At 56.9% G+C, this 24,672-nt stretch overlaps 4 protein-coding genes across 4 annotated transcripts; all 4 read left to right on the top strand.

Annotated features, from left to right (window-relative positions):
* Positions 1-3,588: 3,588 nt before the first annotated feature.
* JKF63_03783 (uncharacterized protein) lies at positions 3,589-6,438 on the top strand (the record flags this gene model as incomplete). The annotated part of the gene is made up of 1 exon (XM_067899781.1): positions 3,589-6,438. The coding sequence occupies one exon, from the start codon at positions 3,589-3,591 to the stop codon at positions 6,436-6,438; it is 2,850 nt and encodes a 949-aa protein (XP_067754987.1).
* Positions 6,439-9,151: 2,713 nt separating this feature from the next.
* On the top strand, positions 9,152-11,641 carry JKF63_03782 (uncharacterized protein; the record flags this gene model as incomplete). The annotated part of the gene is made up of 1 exon (XM_067899780.1): positions 9,152-11,641. The coding sequence occupies one exon, from the start codon at positions 9,152-9,154 to the stop codon at positions 11,639-11,641; it is 2,490 nt and encodes an 829-aa protein (XP_067754986.1).
* A 2,467-nt stretch (positions 11,642-14,108) lies between these two features.
* JKF63_03781 (uncharacterized protein) lies at positions 14,109-18,521 on the top strand (the record flags this gene model as incomplete). The annotated part of the gene is made up of 2 exons (XM_067899779.1): positions 14,109-15,158; positions 15,246-18,521. The coding sequence occupies 2 exons, from the start codon at positions 14,109-14,111 to the stop codon at positions 18,519-18,521; spliced, it is 4,326 nt and encodes a 1,441-aa protein (XP_067754985.1).
* Positions 18,522-19,641: 1,120 nt separating this feature from the next.
* Positions 19,642-21,993, top strand: JKF63_03780 (uncharacterized protein; the record flags this gene model as incomplete). Its single annotated transcript, XM_067899778.1, has 1 exon — positions 19,642-21,993. One exon carries the CDS (start codon positions 19,642-19,644, stop codon positions 21,991-21,993), a length of 2,352 nt encoding a protein of 783 aa, XP_067754984.1.
* Between the last annotated feature and the right edge of the window lie 2,679 nt (positions 21,994-24,672).

The raw sequence follows: 24,672 nt of genomic DNA, 5'->3' as shown, positions 1-24,672 counted from the left end.
CCTCATCTTGCATGAAGTTCGCGTACTCGCCTGCCAACAGCGGTCGTAGCGCCCGAGTTGGCGGCCGGAGCGCCTTCCCCCCCCTTTGTCGTCGTCATGGTTGCATGAGACTAAAGTGGTTCCCCCGATAATCGATTGGTTTTGTGTGTGGACGTGAACACAGGGAGCGGATGGGGCGAGAAAAGGGGTGGGGCGGACAACGAGGTTCTCCTTTACGGAGAAAAAAAAAGTGAAGAGTGTCTAGGCGGGGCTCAATGCGAATGTTTATAATTTGTTAGCAGAAAGGAGTGGTGGAGTGGGAGGGCGCGCGGGGAGCCTCAGGGGAACGAAAAGAAAGCGCGTTAGGAGAGGCGTTGCTGACCCCCCCCCCCCCTCCTCCCCACACATTTGGATTGGCAGTGATGGGTCACTTTCTTTTTTTCTCTGGCCCTCCTCTCTTTCCTTGTGTGTGTGTGCGTGTGTCTGTTCTCCCTTTTTGATCTTTTGGCAGTTTTGTTTTCCGCTTTCTCCTCCCTCTCCCTGGCGCGGGACGGGGGAGGGGGGGGGGCGGTTTCTTCTTGCGGCTGATCTGTGGCTCATGGCGCCTGGTGGCGCTTTGCTGCCAACCTCTTCCCCCTCTCCCCCCCATTCCTATCCTCTTCTTTCACCTCGGCGCGGGGGGCAGTACAAGCCCCCCGAGGGGGGCTGTGGAAGGGCGTTTGCTCTCGCCCCTCCTCCTCTCAACCCCGTGCCAACAGGGCGGCCGCACCGAGCTTCCCTTTGGTCGTCTTCGCGCTCTGCATCTCCTTTGTAGTTTTTTTTTTCGTGTGTGCATGCGCCGAACTTTCCGGGTGGACTCACTTTTGTTTCGAGTCTTCCCTGACCTTCTTTTTTTTTTGTTTGTCGTTGGCAAGGCGTTTGTTGTGTTTCCCGGCGCGTGTTTTCGTTTTTTAAAGGAGGGCGAACAGAAACAGCAACACCCCTCCCCCCCCAGAAAAAAAGATGATTCATGTCCCCTTTCTAAGGCACATCTCCCACAGACGCGCACGCATGTGTCCAGACACGTGGGCAAAGAGGGGCTGAGAAACGACTGGATATACAAAGAAGACGTGGGCTTGATCGTGCGCGCCACCAGGCCGTCAGGGGTCTCCTCTTCGGATGTTCCTTCAGGAGGAGAACAGAAAGTGTGCACCAGGGATGGCATCACCCCACGCCGAAGCGAGGCGGGTCCCTCTTTCCTTCTCCTTTTTTTGATGCTGGGCCCGACTTTTTACATCTTTTGTGAGCGCGTGTCTCCACTGGTGATGTGCCATGTCCTCTTACCTACACATTGAGGACTGTCTTACTTCTCTATCAGTTGTTTTCGTTGCTGTCGCCGCCGTTGTTGTGATGAGGGGGGAAAAGAGAGGACGAGAGGAGGAGGTAGAAGCATATTGGGGGTGGGGGTTGACATGTGGCGCAGTGCGCTCAGTGTTTGCTTCGCTGGCACCTTCGGCGCGACTCTGCGCACAGCTGCGCTGCTATTCCTCATGCCGTTGCATCTCTCTTTCTCTCTCTCTCTCTGTGTTCCTCCTTCCTCCTATCGACTTGCGACTCCCCCCCTTTTTCTCCTTTTTTTTTCCTGTGCTCACTTCATCTAACAATCTTTAGTGGACATGGCGATGTACGTGTACTCAGAGAAATGTCTGTGTGTATGTGTGTGTGTGTGTGTCTCCTGTTGTGCGTTCCTGTGCCCTGTGTGTGTGTCTGCGGGGCAGGAGGGGGGGGGGGGATTCGCGTGGTGACATCAGCGGCGGGAAGGCTCCCTATCTTTGATTGTCTCGTCAGATGTTTCGATGGATACAACACACTTTACCCCCCCCCCCCCCGTCTATTTCGTTTTTTCAATGTTCTCATTTCTGTTTTTTTTTTGTTCTTTTTTCCTGTACCGAAAAACTTCTTTTCTAATATATGCGTGTGTGTGTGTGTGTGTGTGTGTGTGATGCACCACAGCGCTGTGGGCTCAACGGCGCTAGATGGCCACGAACTGTTTATATGTATGTATGTAGATGTACGTATGTCTGGCGCTTTTTAGGAGGGGTTGTCTGTTTTATGTTTTGTTTGTTTTCTGCGTTGTTTTAGTGGTTGCTTGACGTTTGCCTGTTTTTTTTTTCCTGGTCTCATATGCTTCGCTTGTTGTCTTCGATGTCTACTGCAGTGGTGGCGAGCACAGTTGTTGGGAGAGCGTGAGTGGTCGTGTATATGCAGGAAAATTTTCTTTTCGCGGGGTGGGGTGGTCGGGTGTAGGTCTGACCAGGAGGATGGGCTGATCGCGGGAGGCAACGAGCGCAAGGGAGGGGAGCAAAATCAGCTCACTCGATATGTCTGCGTGTGTGTGTGTGTGTGTGTGTGGAGGGCAGAGCATCTCTCTGTGTGCACTTGCAACACTCGATGGCCCATTCGCGTGCCATGGATGGATGGACTGACGCCCAGTTTTATTGGCCACTGTTTCGCTTCACTCCCCCCTTCACTCCCCCCTCCCCCCCTTTGGCTCCCCCTTTTTTCCCGATGCTCTTTCTTTAGGAGCGCAAGTGGGTTAGTGGTGGTTATGTGGATACGGTGAGGCGCTGTACATCTTTTTATCTGGATACGTTTTTTTCTCTTTTGTGTGTCTCCCCCCCCCCCCCCCCTGTAGCCCCGTGAATGGAAGCTCAAGCGTAGAGCGAAGATCGATTAGCAGCTGTTTCCCCCCCTTTTTCCCCTCTCCACGCAGAGATGAGCTCTCTGTCTCTCTGTCTCTCTGTCTCAAGTCATGGCGAGTGGAGGACTGCATGGGTCACTCTGCGCTGTGACTACAGCATAGTTTAGTGCCCTTGTTTGGTGTTTTTTTATTTTCTAAACAACGTATGTGTAGTGCAGATCCACTCCCTCCCTCTTTCCCCCCCTTCTCCCTTCCTCCCTCCGCAAATAGTCGTTGGTTGTATTGGAGGGGATGGGAGGAGGAGGGGGGGGGGCGGGAGTCTCTGCTTCCCCTTGAAGTAACGTGACTGAACAGCCCCCCTCCCCCTCCTTTCCCCATACAGTTGTCATGAGGAGAAACTTGTGTCCTCATCGGACATGATTCTCTTTGCTATTATCTCTCCTGCTCGGCGCCGCTGTCAATGCTCTACTACATGCACCTCCTCTCCTCTCCTCTCCCTCTCTCTTTCTCCCGTTGCCGGCACCTGTGTTTTCTTCTCTTTTTGGGCGCTTACTGCATTTTCTGAACACCTACATCTTTTTGTTTTTTTTCTTGCCGCCCCCTCCCCTCCACTCCCCCCCTCCCTTACCCCCGAACACACAGGAATAAACTTGATTGGGCGGATATTCCTTTTCTCTGCCCTCCGTTTGGGTGTTTTTTTCTCCGCGCTGTTCGGAGACGCCTCCCTCCCCTATTCTGTGGCTGTCGCGCACATTCTCGCCATGTTGTCATGACAGGTTTCACGGATCTGTTTTATTTTTAAATATTATTTTCTTATTTTTTACATATTTTGCATCTGGCTTACTCCCCCCTCCACAGTGTGTGGCGTTGTCCATCAGTAGGGACATCATACACACACACACACACACACAGAGCTTCAAGATACACCGATGAACGGCAACTCAATTCGCCCTGTCTGCGACGAAGACCCCATCACAGATGACCTGCTGGAGGCGTACGCTGAGGAGGTCTCGTCGTCTGTTTCCCCATACACAGCGTGTGAGACGCGGGCTGTGACCACCGTGATCCAGCCTGCGCGAGGGGAGGTGACTCCTTTTTCTCCTGCGGCCTTCACGTCGTCTGCGGCGGTCACTTCGTCAGGATTCAAAAGTTTTCACAGAAACAGCGGGCATCGCACCGTTTTGGAGGACCCAGACAGGGGTACCCCGCGCCATGCACAACATCCTGGCAGCACCAGTCACGGGCAGACGATAGAACTGTTGCAGTCAGAGATCACGAGCGATGACAGTGGCGACTTTGCTTTCCTCACAAGTGACGTGAACGACGCGGAGACGTACGATCTCCTTCGCCACTATATGTTGTATTCCAAGCAGCAGGAGAAGAGCGTAGAGGGGCTGGAGGAGGAGTGCGCACGGTTGGAGGAGCAGCAGCAGCAACTCCACAGCGCTTCGGTTGCGACCGGGATGATTCGGGGGGTTTCAATCACGCCAGCCGTCAGCCCGCTGGCGCTGGCACACTCGAGTCTGCTTCCGGAGACTGGAACCGGAATCGCCACCGCCACCACCACCACCACCAGCAGCGCCTCGTATTTCCTGGTTGCTGACGACGAGTTCGGTGAGGCACACATCAATCCCTTGAAGGTGTGCCCCTACGGCGTTCTGTACGACGCTGCTCACAGACCGCGCCCATACCGCTACGGGCATCCCGCCATTATCGGCTCCTATACACCAGTTTTCAAGGATGGCATCCTCCACCACTGTACGACTGTCGATGGGTCGTGGGTGTTCTACAACGACTCGCAGCAGTACGTGATGCGGGTGATGTATATCGTCGGTGCCTCCTCCGTCATCACTGCCGGCCCGCATGGGTCCGTGCGCCAGCGGGCGTCGGGCGAGTTTGAGGCGGAGGTGACGGTGTGGCCGCAGGAGACGGAGGTGCTCCTCGTGGGCAAAGTGAACGGGTTCCGGAACCAATCTGCCGCTGTGCCAGTGGACTCAAACTATGTGAATCCCCACACTGCAGCATCCACCGCGTCGGCACGGGCTCAGCTGAATCGCTTTGCCCAGCAGTCCAGAAAGTCTAGTATCTCGCTGCTCACCGCGGAGGATGTGCTCCAGTGTTGTACGGGCCAAGACAGTGAATTGGCGGCCTCTTCGATATCTTCAGATGGGCCGCACTTTGTAGACCCCGACTTCCCGCCCGGTAGGACATCACTGTACCGAAGCGGTGTCGATGCCGTGTTTCTTTGGGATATGCACTGGCGGCGACCCCACGGGTACTTGCCGACTACACAGAGCTCCGAGGCGTGCCTGTTTGCAGGTGCGGTACTTCCGACAGACCCGTCTCCAGGAGAGGGTGGTGACACGTATCTGTGCAGTGCTGCTAGCTTACTCGCTAATCACCCCATGCGTGTCGTTCAACTTTTTCGACACCCCGTCTCTGCGAACGCCGGCAGACGTGAGCGCGCAGCTGGGGCGTACCGGGTTACGCTGAGCCACGGTGGCTGGTGGACGTCTACCCTCCTGGATAGCTACTTGCCAGCGTCACTCAAGGGACCGGACCTCGGTCGCTGCTCACACGACCTGCGCAAGCTCTGGTACCCGCTACTAGAAAAGGCATACGCAAAGCTGCACGGCTCCTACGCTGCCATCCAACTCGGTGACTCGCTCGATGCGCTGCAGGATATCACCGGCTATCCAACATTCCGCTTCGATGTTGAGTGGGCAGAGGTTTCCCAGAGCAGCACTGACACCCGTGGAATCAAAAGCACTGCAGTCAGTCTCGCGTCTGAGCAGCTCTTCACCTTCTTGGAGGAGAAGGTACAACAACGCGGCTACCTCGTGTGCTTGAGCCTACCTGACGAAGGGCCGGTTGACGCTCAGGCCGCGCAGATGGGCATGGTGTTTGGCATGTCGTACGCAGTGCAGCAAGTTGTTCGGCACGGAAGCTCTCGACTCCTCCAAATTCAGTGCCACACTTTGAAACCCGGCAGCAGCGGGATGTGGTGTGGCGAGAGCGCGCGGTGGCAGCAGGACTCGTCTCTAGCGGAGTTGTGCGGGATGGTCGGTGTTGACAAGCAGAAGCCAGGGAGTATTTGGTTGGACTGGTCTGAGGCACTGAGAATGTTTGAGGGTGGTGGTGTGTGTTGCAGCCGTTGGGACTGGGCGCACGACTGCCGTGTGCGCGGCTTCTTCAATGACGGGGTGCCCTCTATTGTCTTGGAGTTGAGCGTCGGCGACTGTGGGCGTGACACCACTCCGGTGGAGGCGTACTGCATCTTGTCCCAAGAAGATGATCGTGGCATGCCCCCAGACAATCCGAGCCGAGAGCTGCGTCCGCTGATGTTGTCTCTCAGCAGCCATTGCGGCGATGATGAGAAGGACGAGGACGACAGCGCTGATTTCCCAGCTGATCAGCGTGTTCGGTACGTTTCCTCCACCGATCCGGATACCCCTGCAGAGATGCTGAACTACATTCTAGGCCGTGACACGGCGCTCCGTGTTACCTTGCAGCCCTCCGCACATCCCTACTATCTTGTTCCCCGCTCGTTGGGCAACATGAACAACAGGGCCTTCACGGTGGGCATCGCTTCTTCAACACCAGTCACGAGGGCAGGCAAGCTGCGTGTGCGGGCGGTGCGGCTCCCCGACAGCTCGCCCGTATTTCACAACCGACGGAGTTTCTCCACCCAGCAGCTGACGAGCGCATCGGCGGTTTCGTTCCAGCTTCGCGGGCCTGATGGACGTGTGCACATCGGGTGCGGCAGCAGTATTGGCTAAATGGGGGGGGGTAGAGGTGTACATGTACGAAGGGCTGCGTTATCCTCCCCCCCTCCCGCCCACTCTATTTTTTTTTTTTGCGTTCACATTTTCACTAACCTGCGCCTTTGCTCCTTTTTTAGCTGTTTTTTCCTCTTTGCCTTATTATTTGTTCTTCTGGATGCACGAATTTTGTACACGTGGAGCCCACGTAATGCCCCTCCCCCCTTCTCCCCCTCCCCCTTCTCCCCCTCCCTCCAACCCCCCCCCCCCTCCACACACACATATACATACATCACAGATACATTAGCCCGCAACGATATGCCAAGTTGTGCGGAGTAATGCTCGCTCCCTTTTTTGTGTGTGCCTCTCTTTTGCTTGTTTTTTTTTTTGGTGGTGGTGGGGGGGGACGTTTGCCGACTGAACCCTTGACGACGCCGTCCACGTCACCGTGAGAGTTGCCTCGGCCCTCTCGCGCCCGAGTGGGTGTGAAGTGTGCAGCTCCCTCTCTCGGGCACCCGTCTCAGCGGACGGGTGTGGGCTGGTGGTTTGCCGGTGAGACTCGTGGTCGTGATCACGCATGCGCCGGCTCACTGCGAGGCGGCGACACAACTTGGCGAACATGCGGCCGCTTCTCTGCTCGACGGAGGCACTCGTGTGGTGGGCTTGTGGATGGGTGCGAGGGCGGAGTGACCCAGCAGCCACGCACTCACACTGGCGTGTCACCTGCCGCGGCACATGTGGGCCAGCTGTCGGGACGCGCTCCCCTCCGATGGCCCCGCCGGAGCCGGGGCGACGATGGACGATCAGAGGCTGTGGTACGCACGACTGGGTGCGTTGGTCGTTGGCAGCGTGCCTTAGACGACCAGGCTGCGATCGGCGGCACCGCAGCGGATGAATGTGCGGCGACTGCCTATGCTAGGCTGCTGACGTGTTTGCGTGATGGCGTGGACGCATTCTGAAAAAAAAGGTCGATTGCCTTCATCTCTGCATCATATGTTTATTTTTATATGGTTTTTATCTTTTTTTTTATCGCGATGCTTGATGGCATGTGGATGGGTGGTGTCTGCCTTGGGAGAGTGGCGGAAGACTGTGGGCTTCCGGTGGGAGTGGTGTGGTGGGCCGTGTGGGTGCTGTACTTTGGTGCCGCCTATCGCGCCCGCGCTCCTTTTGACCCAATTCAGAAACCACACCCGCTCATGGGCACGTGTATCGTTGTGTGTGTCTCTCTGTATCTGTGTGCGTGTATGGGGGGGTGGGGGTGGGGGCCGTTGTGCTCTCCTGGAACTTTTTCTTTTTTTTTGTGTGTGTGTGTGCATGTAGAGTCTCGCCATCCTCTCCACTCCCACACCCCCTCCCACACACATTCCGTTTCTCCTTCAAAATCATATAATTGTCTTTTTTTTACATTGCACATTATCTGTTTATCCATCCCCGGAGCCGCGTCGCTTTTCCAGGGACGGACACTCTTCACTGCAGCGAGGCGGTATTCTCCCATTGCCGAGTTGTAGCTCAAGTCGTTTGTGCGCCGACGATCGCCGAGTCTCATGTGACCAGATGTGTAATGTGGTCCCCCCCTCCAGAAGCTCACTGGTAACCCTGCCTTTGTTGGGGCGCTGTCACCTCTACAAACTTTCGTCACGTGGGCGGCCCTCACCACCGCCAACCCTCTCAGGTTGTTTGACCCTGATGCGCTTCTTCTCGTCTACTACCTCCTACCCCCGGTGTGTGTGTGGGTGTGTGTGTGCTGTGGTGAAGAATGGGTTACGCATATTCAGTGAAATGTCGACGCCTCGCTCTTGGACCTGTGCACCTCCCTCTATTTGTTTCCTGTGGTTTGTGTCTCGCAGGTAAAGGGATGGCGATCCAGGAGTCCCAACAGTAACTCGTTTCGATCCTCCTGGTGTTCTTCTATCATGGGACGCTGCTATGGGGGGTACATTGAGGGGTGTCCTATCCAAAAGGAAGACAGAGTCATGTTTTCTTTGCTCTCATCAATGGACGCGAGATCTCTAGCCGGTAGTCTTGAAGTATCGCTGTCATACTGTTTGAGACGGTACCCCAGGGATCCCCTGTGGCGCTGCTCTTTGGTTGCCTTTGCCGCCTGCGTCGTCAAAGTGAGTTGTGCCTACCTGATATCCTTTTTTTTTTGCGTGTGCGCCTCCGTACAGGGGAAATGGGGGTCTAAGGGGACTGGCCACACTGTGCACCCTCGCCAGCAGATCTCCACAGGCATGTACACATGCGTGTGTGTGAACCTGAGCCGGGCGCGCTGCGCACCACACGTGTGATGTGGCGCCCCAGTGCACGCTTCTCGATGACATCTACGCAGTCCGTCGTATCGATGATAACCCATATGCGAACTTTTAAAGGCCTTCATCTTCTCCGTCACGACTTTATTTTGGCATCGCTCCTCCCCCCTTTTTTTCCCTCTCTCCCTCCCTTTCTCCCTCTCTCCCTCTCTCTCCATTGTGCGGGCAAAGGAAAGGAGAGCGGCTGTCTACACACACTAAGTGGCGGATTTTCTCATTGAAATTGGGTTCTTGCTGGCTTTTGGAAGACCGGAAAGGCGCCGGAATCGGAGGCACAACCCCCCGTTCCCCCGTGTTGTACGTGCAGGCACACGCAGGCACCCGCATACGATTAACAGGAAGAGACACGCGGGGGTGAGTGGTGGGATCTCTCCTTTGCGTACTGCGCCTCCCCTTCCAGTAACTCTTTTTTACATCTGACCATGTCGGTGCCCTTGCGGGTGTTTCAACTGGATGCAGAGACTGTCGCGTCCCTCAGGGAAGCTGTTGCAGCGAACCCCGAAAAACTGAAGCGGCTAGAGAGACGTTTGGCACGCGACCGGGTGCAGGCGGCGCGCCGCTCTGAGCTGGAGCAGCGGATCGACAGACTTCGCGCTAAAAATGCCGCGCTGCGCGAGGCAGCCTGGCCATTGGCTCCCCATCAGGCGTCAGAGGACGCGGCAGCGCCCTCCGGCCCCCATTCGCTGGTCGCAGACGACTTTGACGAGGCCACTATTCGGACTGACGTTGCTGCAGTGCCTGCGACGTGGGGACGCCATGTTTCACTGTTCCGTTACGGTGGGCCTTCTCTGAAGGGCACCGTGTCCCCTGTGATTGATGAGGGGATACTGTATCGAATCCTAACAGACGAGGGAGGCTGGGCCTTTTATAATGACACCCGATACTACAGTGTGGAGGTGCGATACCGCCTCGCAGCGGGCTCGACTGTGATGCCGGGACCCTCTACAAGTGTGAGAGGGAAAGGGGAGGAACAGGAGCTCGCAATGCAGTTGGGTCCAGAAGAGACGAAAGTGTTGTTCACGGGCTGTGTGGTGGACTTCAAGAACCTCTGCAAGGCGTCGCTGCTCCCGAGGCATGTGGCGACAGCCCAAGAGGATGAGGTGCTGTGCGCGGAGCCGCTACAGCACTTGAGTGCTCTCACCTCCTCTTACTCGGATGCCGCTTTTCTAAACCACAGCCGCGTATCGCCGACTCAACTCGTCGCTCATTGCGTGGCGAAGCAGGTACGATTTGTCGATTTGGACTTCCTTCCCAGCCACGCCTCCCTCTACCGTGATTGCCAGGACAGCCTCTACGTTGCACCTCTACACTGGCGCTTGCCGGGGAGCTACCTCCCCGACGACGACAGCGTCCGTCGTGAACTACGCCTATTTCGCGGCCCTGTCCTTCACCCGAACGGTCTGCGCGCGGGACACCTGCTCTCCGGTCACCGCCTTCTCTCCGTTGCCGTTGCACTGGCTTGCCACTGGCCGCAGGCGCTGCGCCGTCTCTTCATTCATCCGCTAGGGGCACAGCAAGGCAAGCGCGAGCGTGCGGTCGGGGCGTATCACGTTTCTCTTTGCATAGGGGGTTGGTGGCAGCCGTGGGTTGTGGACGAGTTCCTCCCTGCGTCTGCCAGCTGCCCTGAGTTCAGCCACTCTGCTGATGATCTGCGTTTGCTGTGGCTGCCACTTCTTGAGAAGGCATGTGCAAAGTCGCTGGGCTCCTACGCTGCAATGCTGGATGCCCCTCTCGAGTATTTCGTTGCCGCACTCACCGGGGGGCCGTGCATGATGCTCCGGGAGATCTGGCCAGCGCGCGAGGACTTGCGGGACTCTACCGCGCAGGCAACGCGTTTCTTTGCCACCATGACGAGGCTGCTACGGCATTTTACCAGAGAAATGCCGAGCGTGGTGTGTTGGCTGCGACCCTTTTTACTCAATACTGCCCGCACCGAAGAAAAGCGCGATCGGCTGGAGATGCTGTACGGGGATGTGGGTCTCGACCCGACCGTTGCCACTGTGGTGCTGGGGCTCGAAACCCTCAGTAACGGGCAATGCATCGTGCGTCTGCGCCAGACCGCTGAACAAAGGAAGCCGGCGGAAGCGTGGCTTGACCTTTGGCGCCATGCCGGCAAGTCGTGGGTAGATGAGGTGAGCGATCTCGTGTTTGCCATGGAAGAAACAGAGGGGGAGACGGTGTGGATGGCACTGGAGGACTTACCGCAGTACTTCCAAGGTGGCTGCGTGGCCCCACTGACGAACGGTTGGGGTGCTGTGAAAGTGCGCGGTAAGTTTGCACAGCATCAGCCGTCCGTGGTGCTGCAGGTGACAGTGACAGCACAGGCGCGCCTCGTGGTGACCGTCACGCAGGGAGACCTCGAGAGGGAACCCCTGTCACCGACACTCGGGGCCGAAAGCTTCCTGATCCGTCCTAGTCGAGGCCTGGAGGGTCTGAGCTGCGTGCTGTATTCCAAGGGCCGCGGTGACAGCCCTCACTTTTTGGGTGGCAGCAGCGAGAGCCCTGACGCATTTGACCTCGCTGAAAGGCCCCATTTTGCCTACGAGCGCGACGTAACAACCGGACATCTCCTCGACCCTTCTGAGGGCCCCTACTATGTGGTGCCACTCATGCATCCTACTTCATCTGAGGTAGCTTACACCTTGACCACCCAGCTAATTGGAGCAGTGCCGCAGTCTGTCGGGCCCCCGCATGCGGCACCGGAGAGCGGCACGGCGACCGTGCGCTTCATGGCGGCGAAATCAGGAATGATTCTCGTTCAGAATTCTGCGCAGCCGATCCTTCGTGGGTCCTCGATGGAGGTAAGTCCGATGCCCATGAACTACCAATGGTGCTCACCAAAACAGCAGTGCATGCACGACGGTATCGGTGTGGCAGTCACTTTCGCGCTTAGCGGGTGCAATGTTCCATAGCACCAACCAGTAGCGGGAATGCCGGCAACTCCACACACACACACACACTAGCACCCCCCTTTTTTTTCTATCGTTCTTCTTCGCACGGCGGTACTCGTGCTTCTCTCTTTGTCTTTGTGTGTGTGTGTGTGTAGAAATGTTGTGCAAGTGCACTGACGTGTGCTGCCGTTTGTCAGTCTCACGCTCTCATTTCTTATTTTATTATTTTTTTCTCGTGTTTTGTCTGCACCTACAAGGACAAAGGCTCTAGGAGTGCCGCCTGCGTAGGTGCATGCAATCACAAGCACTTATACGTATATAAATCGGGTTGCACGCATTATTGTCCTGACTTGCCGAGGTGGGGCGCGGTGTCTCTCAACCTACGGAAGAGATAGCCGACTTCGTCTTTGGATCTCGGGACCAATTGCTCTGACGTTCTTCACTATTTATTCCTCAGTGACTCCTAGCGGTAGTCGCAGAAGAGTGGTCACGCACAGCCGCTTGACCACTGGGAGTATGTCCCCCCCCTCCCCCTGGGCTCCAGGCACCACACGGACATTCCATCCAGCAAAAAGTTGAGTACTCGTCTTTATTTTTTCGGTCTTTTGAGCTCCGATAGGAAGGAGGAGGAGGAGGAGGGGAGGGGGGCACTGACAACACCGCTACATCACCTTCGACCTTGACATTTCGTGTGATCTCTTTGTTGGATGAAGAGCTGGGGAGAGTGATAACGCAGGCTTCCTGGTCCTATCAATCTACTTTTTCGTGGCCCCTTGAACCGACGGCCCCCCCCCTCCTCTTCCTCTTTTCCCTGAGATTAACTCAAACCCACACCTTGACCGCCTCACCTCACCGCACCATTCCCTTTTTCCACATCGGTGCCGTTCATGGGCTTCATCGTGTGGTTGCATGTCTTGGCTTAATCGCCTCCCTCCCCCCCCGCAAGGGGGAACAAAACAGCAACAAACGTCAGGGGGGCGTCTCTGCCACATTTCTCACGCGTTTCATCCTCGCCACCGCCACCGCCGCCGCCGCCACCTCCATCACTATTGCGGTGCATATTCTGCAATCTGTGGTGCGCCCCAAGCAAACTATATCTGTGTGTCCTCCTGTACAAGCTCTCTCCAATGGATCAGCACTCCCAGAGAAAGGAATGCTGTCTCTTGGATGTTCCCTGCATTTTATCGCAAGCTCTCTTTTTACCCCTGTCTCCCCCTCCCCCGTATTTGGTCTCCTCGATGCACACAGGGAGAGACGCAGCAGGCCCACTCACCCAGCCGCACCAGCACCCACCCCCGTGCACAAATATATCGCAAACTCCATATTATCGAATTTTTTTTCTTCCACTGCTTCGTCAGTCTCTGGGAGGGCAGAGGGCACTTCACTAGCTTTCCCTGTGTATCCGTGTACATATACGAGTGTATTTGCCTGTGTATACATATATATGGATACGTACCTGTGCGCCTACGCCATTGCAATTTTTTTGTCATAGTTGTCTCCCATCCCACTCCCCCTCTCCCATCCCCATCCCCATCCCCCTCCCCCTCCCCCCAAACTACCGTCTTTTGATGTTTTGATCTCTTTCCTCTTTTATACTTCTCCCCTTTTTTTACTTCTCCCCCTCGGCTCATCAGTTTGGTTTCTTTTTCTCTGGTGTGTGTGTCGATCGCTGTGATCTGCCATTGGGGTGGGGTGGGGTGCTTGCACAAGTGATACTGGTGTGTGTGTGTGTGTGCTCACGTATCTTTGTGATTTTGTCGGTGTTTACGTCTGCCTTCAACTGGCCTCCTCCTTTTCGCATATCTAGGTCCTCCGTAGTATTAGCCACACAAACAAAGGGGGGCGCGTTGTTGCACACACCGTCACAGCGCACGCGCTCTCTGCCCCCCTCCTCCTTCCCCCTCTTTCCGCCTTTCCCCCTTTTTTCTATTATCCCCCTCTTTTCCCACTTTGGCGCTCCTGCTCTCTTCCCCCCCCCCCTCCCCTTCTTTCCTTCTTCGTGTACTTTTGCAAAGGGTGCGCTCAAGCAGAGTTCTGTGGATCCTCCTCTTGTCTGTTGCCCTCGTTGTTGATTCTGTTTTATCAACGGGTCTCCCCCCTCCCCCTTCGCCGTGTGTCCATCCAACCCTCGAGCCCGATTGCATTTTTTTTTTCGTTGTTGTAGCTTCCACTCGAAACGTGCGTCCTGGTGGGGGACTTCCCTTCTTCTCTTCTTCCTTCCCTCCCTCCCTCCCTCCCCCCTCCCCGCAGACGCTTCGCCGCATTTCTCTTCATTTTTGTTTACAGCGGTGGAGGGTATTTACACACACACACACACCGTGGCGGATCATGCCACGGATACTTGTGACGGTAGCGACCACATCATCAGAGGACTCAAGGATCTCGTGCAACGACCCAGCCAGGGATTTCCAAGGGACGAACTGGGCCGTGAACATTGACGGCCTTGAGTCTTTGCTTTTCTCAGAGGTGTCGCACTCATCGCACGGAAATGGAGTCAAGCTTTCTCGACTCCGTGTCACGGATGGGCGCGGCTGCGCAGCGTCATATTCTCGGTACGCCTAGCGCTATACATCGACCGGAGGCGGTTGTGACGCCTCTCAAACCTGGCATGTTGAGCCCTCGTCAGAGTCGTCCGCGAGGGCCTGGATTGCACGGCAACCGTCGTTCTGTTAGCCTCGTCGAGGTGAGCAGTGCTGCGATGGCCGGTCTTCCCGCGGCGCCGACGAACTTCACGCCAAAACACGGCGATACCCGAACCTTGTCCTCACGGTTGAGGGGTTGTGGCAGAGAGCTGGTGTCCGTCCCCACAGCGGTGACGGCTTCTAGGGGAAGGAGGAACCAGAAGCTGTCGCCACGCAGCACCCGACTGCGGGAGATGGAGGCTGCCAAGTGGCTGCAGGATGACTGCACCGCAGAGGTTCTGGTGCTGCGCGAAGCCTGCAGCCGGCAACAGGTGAGCTCAAACGCAGATCCTGGTGCCAGGGAAGTCTTGTCTTTGAGTTCGCCAGCGTTTCCAGGGCATCTGACCCCTTTAGGGGAAGACAGCGCATCGCCATGGACGCTCGCGACAGGACCTCAGTCTGTCGTGACAGGGGCCAGCGCCTTGCCAACTGGGACTGCAAAAGTGAAAAGGGAATCGGCGCACGCACACCTGATTAGCCGTGCAGCGGGAAAAGGAGCGCTACCCCCGCCTGCCGGCGCCACCAAGGATCCCCCGCATTTCGTGGAGGTGCCGACGAAGGTTGATTGCACCCCTCTGAAAGCGGGGTGGGCGACAGCGCCCTCGCCGCTCACGCTTCCTCCACGAAGGAACGTGGCTTCGCTGCGGCGCATCACGCCGTTGGATAGCGAGCAAGGGCTAGAGCCTGCTGTGCGGAACGATTTAGTGAAGACTGTCGCAGCGCAGCGGCAGCTTGACGCGAAGTTGGACAAAAACCAGGGTACCACTTCACAGACCGTTGTTTCGCCATCGACCCGTGTAGACGCCCCTTCTCCTGCTCAGAAGAGGGCGCAGGCCGCCGCCATCACCACCGTTTCAGTGCCACCACCACCACCGCCGCCACTACCACCACCACCACCACCACCACCACCGCCGCCGCCGCCGCCACTACCACCACCACCACCACCCGCCCCCTCCGTTGCAAAGAGCCTGCCAGCATCACCTCCGGTTACCGTGGGGGAGCACACGCAGCCAGCCGAATGCCAGTCCCGCAGGCATCAACGGGTGCCGAGTGGTCAGCGATCCGTGCGTTTTTCCGAGGCGCCAAAGGCTACTGTGCTTGGAGCTCAGGATGTCCAGAGAAACGCCGTGAGTCACCCGGACTTGCGGCCAAAGGTGACGTCTCGGGGCGTCGCTGTAATGCCGCCACTATTCGTTGAGACGCCCCTTTCGAGTGAAAAGCAGGTGTCATCGGCCAAAAACCCTATGCAAGGGATGCGCCTCCGACGAGGTAGTTTGGGGTCATCAACAACAACAGAAAAAGCGAGTGATGCTGTGGCTCCTGTGGCCTCCAGTACGGAGGAGAAATATCCTGCACCGGTGTCGCCTCCACGAAGGCGTTCACTACACTCGGCGCAGCCCTTGGAGTTGAGTCAGCTAAAGGTTCCCCTCAGCAAGTCCACCTCCCGTCTCGTAGCGGCCGTGACTTCGCCAGAAGAGCGCCCCGAGACACGACAGTACCCCCACACCGACACCCGAAACGGTTCGCCAGTCAAGCGAGTCGCCACAGAGAGATTAGTGGCTTTTGTACGCTCCGTCTCAGACCCGGAGGTGCTACACGTCATCTATGATTACCTCAAAGAGCACCAACAAGCGGTCCCTCGCTACCGCCGCGTCACAGCCGCGTGCAGTGAGCTTCTGGGACGAAAGGAGGAGATGCTCCGGGATTGCTTCTCCACCCTCGCTGACGGCTGTTCTCGCGGGTCGGCACGGCGCAGGGCTGTGCTTGCCCCTCACTCCCGTGGTGAGCCGGTGCCTAAACCCGTGGACTCGCCAGACGTGAAGGCGCTGCCGGTGGGGGTAAAGGGCGAACCGACGGAGGCACAGCGCCTCTCGCAGCAGTTCAATGGAGCTGGTGGCCATAACAACGGCGCTGGCGATCCGGACACAGATGAGTTTGATGACTTCAACTACCTCCCCACACCTTACGTGTCATTTGCCCGCTTCAGCTACGGCTATCCGAGAGTCTCTGGCGTTGTTACATCGATTTTTGCAGAGGGCATGTTGTTCAAGATCAAGACCGTCAAAGGCGAGTACCACTTCTACAACGACACCCTTCAAGAGGTGATGGTGGTGCGTGTGCAGTGCCGTCTGCGCGGCGACGAGAAGATCAACGAACGTGCCACGCTCGCCCCCATCGAGGACACCGGGGAGACGGAGATCACCATCGCTGTCTTGCCTGAGGAAACAAGTTTTTTCATGAGTGGAATCGCGCAAAAGCTACACTTTCTGGTCAAGCGAGTCCCGGTACCGCACGACTACGTCTCCCCGTCGATGACGCAGTCGTTGCGCAAGATCAACGCCGGTATCGATGCCGTCCGCGCGGCGCTGGGCAAATGGAGCCGCGCCTCGGACCAGCAGGCGTATATGAAGTGTTGTTCAAAGAATCGCCTCTCCTTCACTGACCTCGACTTTCGTCCCAGTGCGGAGGGTTTGTACCGCCCTCACGTCGACGTGGTCGCCATTCCGGCACTCACGTGGCGGCGCCCAGAAGAGTATGTCAACCTCGCTGAGCTGACGCAGACACGCCTCTTCCGCGGCGAGATCTCGTGCTTCCTCGTGAAGCAGGGAGAACTCTGCAACCACACACTGGTGGCTGCGATAGCGGCGGTGGCGCAGTTCCCAGCACACGTGCGGTGGATGTTCCGCCACCCCATCAGCGCGCACGTGGGCAAGATGGAGAGGGCACAAGGCGGTTACCGGGTAACGTTGTTGCACAATGGATGGTGGCATACCTACTTAATCGACGACTATGTGCCTGCGTCGTTGAAAGGGCCGCTCTTTGCGAGCTGCGCCGAGGACCCGCGCCGGCTGTGGGTACAGCTCCTGGAGAAGGCGTACGCCAAGTCGCTTGGCTCCTACGCGGCGACGTGCCTCGTCGACGCCATGGAGGCCCTTGGAGACCTCACCGGGTTCCCAGTGCGCTTTGTCGATTCCATGTGGGCGGCTGCGGCGCAGAAACCTAACGGCAACGCGTCGCGGGCGCTCTTCCGCTACCTCGACCGCAGCGTGCGTGCCGGCGCCACGGTTCTTCTCTTCTCTCCTCCTTCCACCGACGAGCAGTCGAGTCCGACGGTCAACATGTCCCGCAAGCGCTCATCTCGAATGCTGCCGGCGATGGGTACGGTACCGCAGTTCCTCCCTGGGCACATCTACTTTTTGAAGGACGTCGCTTTCTACGAGGAGCTGGATCTGCGCATGGTTCGTCTGCTGAACCCCTGGACGTGGGAGACGCAGAACAGTCGTCACTACGAGAAGAAGTGGAAGTATACGACGTGGTATGACCACCCAGACACCAGCCTCAGCACCATTGGGTTCGCTGCGACATGTGCAAACGGAGAGGGGGGCCTGCAAGATATGGAGTCGCGGGCGGTCAGCCCTGGTGCTCGCGTAGACTTGTCGCCCGTGGCGCTCGCTCTAAACGAGCGCAAAGGTACTATGTGGCTGGAGTGGGGGGAGGCGCTGGCGGCGTTCGCCGGCGGTGGCGTGTGTTACACCATGTGGAACCGACACCGGTACCGGGTCAAGAATGCCTTTGTGGAGGGTCACCCACGGCTAGCGCTGGAGCTTAAGGCGCGGCGAAAGGTCGAATTGTACATCACACTCTCGCTGGAGACGTTTAGTGAGACTCTCGACAGCTTCGGCACCGTCGTCGCTTCTCGTCCCATCCCGCTCCAAGGAACGGCGCTCTCGGTTGTGCACGTGCAAGCCAACCAGTCGGCGAGGGTGGTCAGTGAATCGTGCGACGACATCGAATGCGTGGCAGGCAGCAGAACCTACGTTGTGGCGCGGGATGTCTCCATGAAGGTTGTTGTTGCGTCGAGCCCAAACGACAAGGACGCCACCGTATTGATTGTTCCGCTCCTTGACCCCAGCGGAGTGTGTGGCGTCGCTGTCGAGGCGGGTAGTCAATCCGCCTCGAAAGTTTCTCCGATGCTCGCAGCGCCAGAGGTGCAATTTGTGTTATCCATCGTCAGTGACGCTGCTGTCGGTGATGGCGAGGACTTGGCTGTACAATTCGTTTCTCTGCAGCGCAGCTGCGGCGTATTCACAGACCCCAGAAAAGCGTTCTCGCTCGAGAGAACGTCGCAAGTGAATGCACCGTACCAAGTGTGTACAGACGCAGGGGTTATCACGTGTGAGGGGTCTCGCATCTGTGGCAACGAAACGAAGAGTATATAGCGGTGGTGGTGGGGAGGCTGGAGTCATCCGCTGGGAGTACCCCCTCCCCCTTGCACCCTTATCTCAGTGAGAACAGCTCGCTGTTGATGAGTTACCTTTTGTGCTCTCCCCCCTCCCCCCCCCCGTCGAGAAGTCTCTGGGGGAGAGAAGAGGGAAGGGAAGCGGGGAGGAAGCGGTGACTGATATAGGCACGCTAAGCGGTTTCCTTTTTTTTAGCGACACGTGCACATCTACCTTGCAATGCTCGTGTGCTCACGAGTCAGGCGAATGGTTAATTGTGTACTTGACTGCGCCGCTCCCTTCCCTTCCCCTCCCTTCCCCTCTTCTCTCCCTCACCCCTCTTTCTTTTTTTTCTTTTTCTTCAATAAGACCATGGCGCGCACAATTTTGGCGTGCACGTCGCTGATTCATATATGAATCTTTTCTCTTGTTTTGGTGGCACCTCTCTTGTGCCCCCCCCTCCACCTCCATCCCTTCCTCCCTTCTCCCCTATCTTTGTGTGCGCATCTCAACCGACTTCTCTAGTGCACACTCGCGCGCCTATCCTCTTTCCACACAGGTGCATGTGCCTCATCCCCCCTCCCCCCCCCCCTGAACCGGTGACGCCTTTCGTATGCACACGCTGACCGACTGACAGCTTAAGTTGTGATAACAACAGAAAAAAGGGGGAACACATAGACGACAAAAAAACAAAGAGTTGTTCAGTGCGGACTTTCCCTCCCCGTCTCAGGAGAGAGGACGCCATGCGTGTGTGTGTGTGTGTGTGCTGCTGTTTCTTATCTTCTGCCGTTTCTCTCGAATGGAAGGTGCTTGTGCTATCGAAAACGTTCTCCTGCCTTCACCCCCCAGCGTCGTGCTGCGCGGGGCGCACTACCCAGCTGTCGTTGTTTCACTTGATGCTGTCCACCTTCACGTCTTCTCTCCCCCCTCTTTCGTGTTTCTGGTTACCGTAGCCGTTCGTTCGCCGCAGTGCTGTATCCTATCGTCATCTTTCGCACTGCCTGTCGTTCTCGTGACACACTTTGACTGCTTTGCAGTGTTAGACCCTCCCTCCTTCTCACTCCACAACCACTACGATCCTACCCTTTCTTCCGCCATTTATCAACACCGACGCCGCATCATGTCTGTTGTAGCGTCCGAGGCGCACCCTCTGGTGTTTCCTCCGCACTACATGATGCCGCTGCCCTTGCAGCTCAGTAAGATGGACGAGGACACCCTGCACCCCGTGCGTGTGCCCACGCCGCTTCCGGACTTGCTGCCGCGCAACATGAAGGACATTCAAAGGTTGCGCAACCTGCACTTGGACAATGACACGGCCAAGAAGGACGTGGCGCCGCGCCGTCACCTTCCGCCGCCGTACGTGAACGACGACGAATGTGACGAGTTTGAGGACAAGACGATCGACACAACGATATTAAACATTTCTGAGAAGGATCGTGCAAAGCGCACAGGCCAAACGTATCTCCTCAGCGGCCCCTCCGTCGAGGGTGACGTCACTCCGGTCTTCGAGAATGGGCTGCTCTTCAAGGTCGTGACGCGGGACGGGGCGTGGCATTACTACAACGACACGGAAAAATACGAAATGCATGTGATGTTTACCTTTGGCGCCAAGTCAGACTTGCAGCCCGGCGAAAATGTCGAGCTGTACGTCATGAACACAAACGAGTTGTCTGCATCGATTGTGGTCTTCCCCGGTGAGACGATGAAGCTGGTCTCTGGCCAAATTAACGGCTTCAGGTGTAGCGCCAAGGCAGTGCCGCTCAACGATGATAAGCGTGACATCCTCTACGGCGAGGTGAACGACCGCAACGCGGACGATCTGACGGACATGGCGCAGGCTATCGGCGTGCGGGAGGACGATCTGACCGAGGAGAAGGTGTTGGCGCACTGTGAGGAGAACAACAAGCCGTACATCGACTGCGACTTCCGGCCGTGCGACTACTCGCTGTACCGCGCTGATGTGGACAAGTACCTGCCGCGCTTCATGCCATGGCAGCGCCCTTCCGCCTGGATTCCGGAGGAGCACCTCAGGGAAGTGCGCCTCTTTCGTCGTGAAATCCTCCCATCACAGGTGACGCACGGCACCATTGGCGACACCTACCTCATCTCCGCGATGGCAGCTCTGATTGACGCGAACGGCAACCGAGTGCGCGACCTCTTCCGCCACCCTGTGAGCGCCGCCAACGGCAAGGTCGAGCGAGCCCTTGGCGCTTACTGGGTTACGATAAACTTCAACGGCTGGTGGCTGCCAGTGCTCCTGGACGACTTTCTGCCTGCAACACACGACGGTCCCGAATTCGCGCGGTGCTCAGTAGATGTGCGGCGCCTGTGGGTGGCCCTGTTGGAGAAGACTTACGCGAAGGTGCACGGGTCCTACGCGAACATCGCGAGCGGCGATCCCCTCGAGCCGCTATCGGAGTTTACCGGCTTCCCAGTAACACGCTACGAGAGCTTCTGGGAAGGCGCACAGGCCGGCGACGACATCCTGTTTCCGGAGATGTTGTCCTACAGCAAGATGGACTATCTCCAGATGCTCTGCACTCCGGCCGACGGTGGTGAGGCGTTCGGCAACTCGCATGTCGTGAGCGCGAACCCGGAGTTGGAGGCCGTCTATGAGAGAATGGGTTTGCGACTCCACCACGGCTACGCGGTGCTGCAGGTTGAGCACTTCGAGGACCTCGACCTCCGTTTGTTGCGCATACGCAACCCGTGGGGCAGCGGCCTCGAGTGGACCGGTGCCTGGGGTAAGAGCGACCAGCGCTGGGACAAGTACCCGTCCGTACGCAGTGCGTGCTACAAGCACGGTGGCAGTCCGGCGGATGCAGACCGCACCTTCTGGGTGGAGTGGAGTGACGTGCTCAAGATCTTCTCTGGCGGTGGCTGCTGCCACCTTCGCACACCGTGGTTCGACTACCGCGTCCGCGGCGAGTTCACAAACGGCATTCCGAGCGTCTCGCTAGAGATCAATGTTTCCGCACCGACCGAAGCCTACCTGACCCTCTCCCAGGAAGACGAGCGTGACGACCCGTCTCTGGAGTACCACGCCCTGCTGCTGAGCGTGTTCCGTCACGGTGGCAAGAAAGAGAGGCTCGATGCGACCAGTAGCGCCATCGTGGAGAGACCCGATCGCCAGTTGAAGTTTAACTTCTCGCGCGACGTGGCGATGAGGTACACGTTTTTGCCAGAGCACAACCCCTACTTTGTCATTCCCCGCATCCACGACCCGACCATCACGAAACCGTACGTGATGGGCCTGCTGCCCGACACCTACGTCGGCAACGGCATCAAAGTGGAGTTCAAACGGGTAGACCGAAACTGTCGCGTCTTTGCTAACATGCCGTCCTTTTCGCAGGCAGGGATGATGGAGGACACCGTAGCCGAGTACCAGATTCGAACCCCCAGGCAGCCAATTGAGTGTGTCGGGGAGGAGATTGTCGACGAGCGCCTCCGTGAGTTTGGCGTGATGGAGTAGACTGCAGAGAGAGACCCAAAAAGGGGCCGGGGAAGGGGGGGAGGAAGGAGAAGGAGTGTGTCGTATATGGGCCAGCGCTGGGTCTCTCTCGCGCCTCCTTCCGCGGCAGGACAGGGAGTAACACAAATGCGTGGGTGCCGAGACGTCTGAGCGAGTTGATCGTTGCAGACTTCTCAGACGCAACGTGTGTCCCTCGATCTTTCTTGCCCGCTTTTCACCCATTGCGCTCAATGGGCCCCACAGCTCTTCACTTCCTCTTGTCTCTCTTGTGTGGTCGCATTACTCTTTAGGTGTCTCAGGTCCGCAACGTTGTGGCGGGCACCTACTCGCGTTCTCTTCGTGTGGCTATGGTTGGCTCTAACCCTTCCCCCATATGCCCAATCGCTCTGGTCTGAGCGAACATACACACAGGTCTATCACAAACATAGTTCATGGGTGTCTGTGGTATGTGCGTGGTCGACTTTCCCACTTCACTTTTTTCTTTTTCGGCACCACTTTGTGAGTGCCTTTGCGCAGGAAGGCGTGGGTCGTCGGGGTGGTGGGGGACGTCTTCCCTCGCGTACTTTTCGATGTATCGCCTCCATCTCTTGCCCTCCTGCTCCCCCCCCCCCCCCCTTGTCATCCTTCACGTTGTCCTCTCGTTTGTTCTTCTTTGCGTTCTGTCGACGGGTTTTGGTGGCCTTCGCAGGCGGTGGGCTCCTTGGCAAAAGGCCCACCTGCAGCGCCCCCATACCCCCCCCCCTTACTACTACTACTACTACTTGCGTTGTTTCATGTCTTTCTGGCATTTTGTCTTTTTCATTGTTACCCTTGCTCACTCTGGCTCTGGGAGGAGGGCACAGTGGGGGGTGTAGGGGTGTATGCCGCACGTTTTTGTGACGGTCTCGTGCGTGGTTTAGCGTGAACGTCTCTTTTGTTCTTGGCTACCGGCATGACGCTTCCTTTCTGTTTTATACGCCCACAGAGAGGATGGGGCCTCCGTGCCGCGTGCGAACCTGTCCCCAGACTCTACACCACAAATCTTTCTTTCTTCTTCCCCTATCACGCGCCCGAGTGTGTCTGCATGTGTGTGTGCACCTCCCATTTTCTCGTTTCTGTTTCTGCGCACGCAAGACGGCGCCTCTTCTGTTGCTACGTTGTCATCAGGGAGTTGCTGGACGATTCTGTTCGAGTGACCTATCTGGCACTTCGGCGCCGCATCCTTCCTATGTGCCTTGACTGTGCAGTGGAGGGGGTATGAAGGAAGATGAGGGCGACTGCGCGACGCACTCAGGAGCGTCCAGGTGGCGTTGTCATCAGTGTGTGCCTCATGAACCTTTTATTACTTTCCCTCACCCATTGCCCATGTGTGATTGGTCATACCTACTCACACCCGACTATATTTTCAACCCCCATCTGCGCGCACGTCTCTGTATGAGTGGTTGCTTCGATAGTCCCCCCCCCCCCCCGATGAGTTTTTTTCTTCCCTTTTCCCCATCGCCTACCTCAGCTTTTCTTTCGTTGTATCCACCTGTCCTCTCCCGCTTTGCTTTCGGCCCGTATGTTCCCGATTACTGGTGTAATTCGCATTGTGTAATATTCCCACAACGCAACACCAGACCCCAATAGAAACAAGGGCCTCACTCAAAAGAAGCAGCGGCGTGCGACTCAGCTACACCACGACCCTCCTCCTCTTTCTGCCCTTCTCTTCTCAGGTGCCCCTGTATTTTTGGAAAGCCACACGGCGGGGTACGTGAGAGGACATGGATTTGAGCGCGCGTGCGTGTGTGTGTGGGGAGGGGAGGAGGTTGAGCCCCCAACACCTGATGGATCTCGACAAGATCACGCAAGGGCGAAGGCATTTATGCAGGCGCTGTTGCTGAGTTGTTTCGGCTCATGTGTTGGTCGCAGCAAATTTTGTTTTTTCCATTTATTTTATTCCGCTGTCCCTCCTCCCACTTCTTCATTTTTTCTTTTTTTTTCGTTTGTGTGTTTTTCCCCCCGTATTTGTTTCCACGTTCTTCCCCATCCGAATATCTTCATTCTGTGTGTCCTTTTTTTTTCTACTGCCTGCCTTGTCTGTGTGTGTGCGTGTGTGTGTGAGTGGTGATGGTGGAGTGTGTATAGGACTATGATGTGGGTTTATGTGCATGTACCTATATATATATATCCGGTGGTGAGGGACGGGAAAGGAGGCTGTCTCTCTCTTCGGGCCTAACGGCTGCTGTTCTCTGAGTTTCCGTGGCCCCCTCCTCCCTGCCTCTCCCCTCTCTCCTCTCCTCCTCTCCATTTGAAAACAAATGTCTTTTTTTTTTTATTTCTGCGCGTGTATGCATCCGCGCTGTCTTCCGAATGCATGCACTTCTGTTATCCCAAAATTTACAAAGCAAACTCAGGGCGAGTAGAAGCTGCAGAATACAACAATAGTGCGGGATGATAGCGGCCTCATGGTCTAACAGAAGGGAGGGAGGGGAAGGGGAGGCGACCCGAAAGCACACATGTGCACGTGTCCCCGGTGACTCTCTTCTGTGTGCATCTGCTGAGAAACTCTGCGTTACTTCTTATCGTGTAAGAAGTGCGGCTTCTCTCGAACGGGGTAGACGATTGCCTCGGTGTTTTTGACTCGGGCGGACGCCCCCGCCTCTGCAGAAAATATTATTTGGCATTCATGTCTTTCTCTCAACCTCTCGTTCTGCCGTT

The sequence above is a fragment of the Porcisia hertigi genome, chromosome 31 (assembly GCF_017918235.1).
Source record: "Porcisia hertigi strain C119 chromosome 31, whole genome shotgun sequence".
Lineage (NCBI taxonomy): Eukaryota > Euglenozoa > Kinetoplastea > Trypanosomatida > Trypanosomatidae > Porcisia > Porcisia hertigi.
Note: the sequence above shows the minus strand (reverse complement) of the source record. Positions and strands in the feature narration are given on the sequence as shown.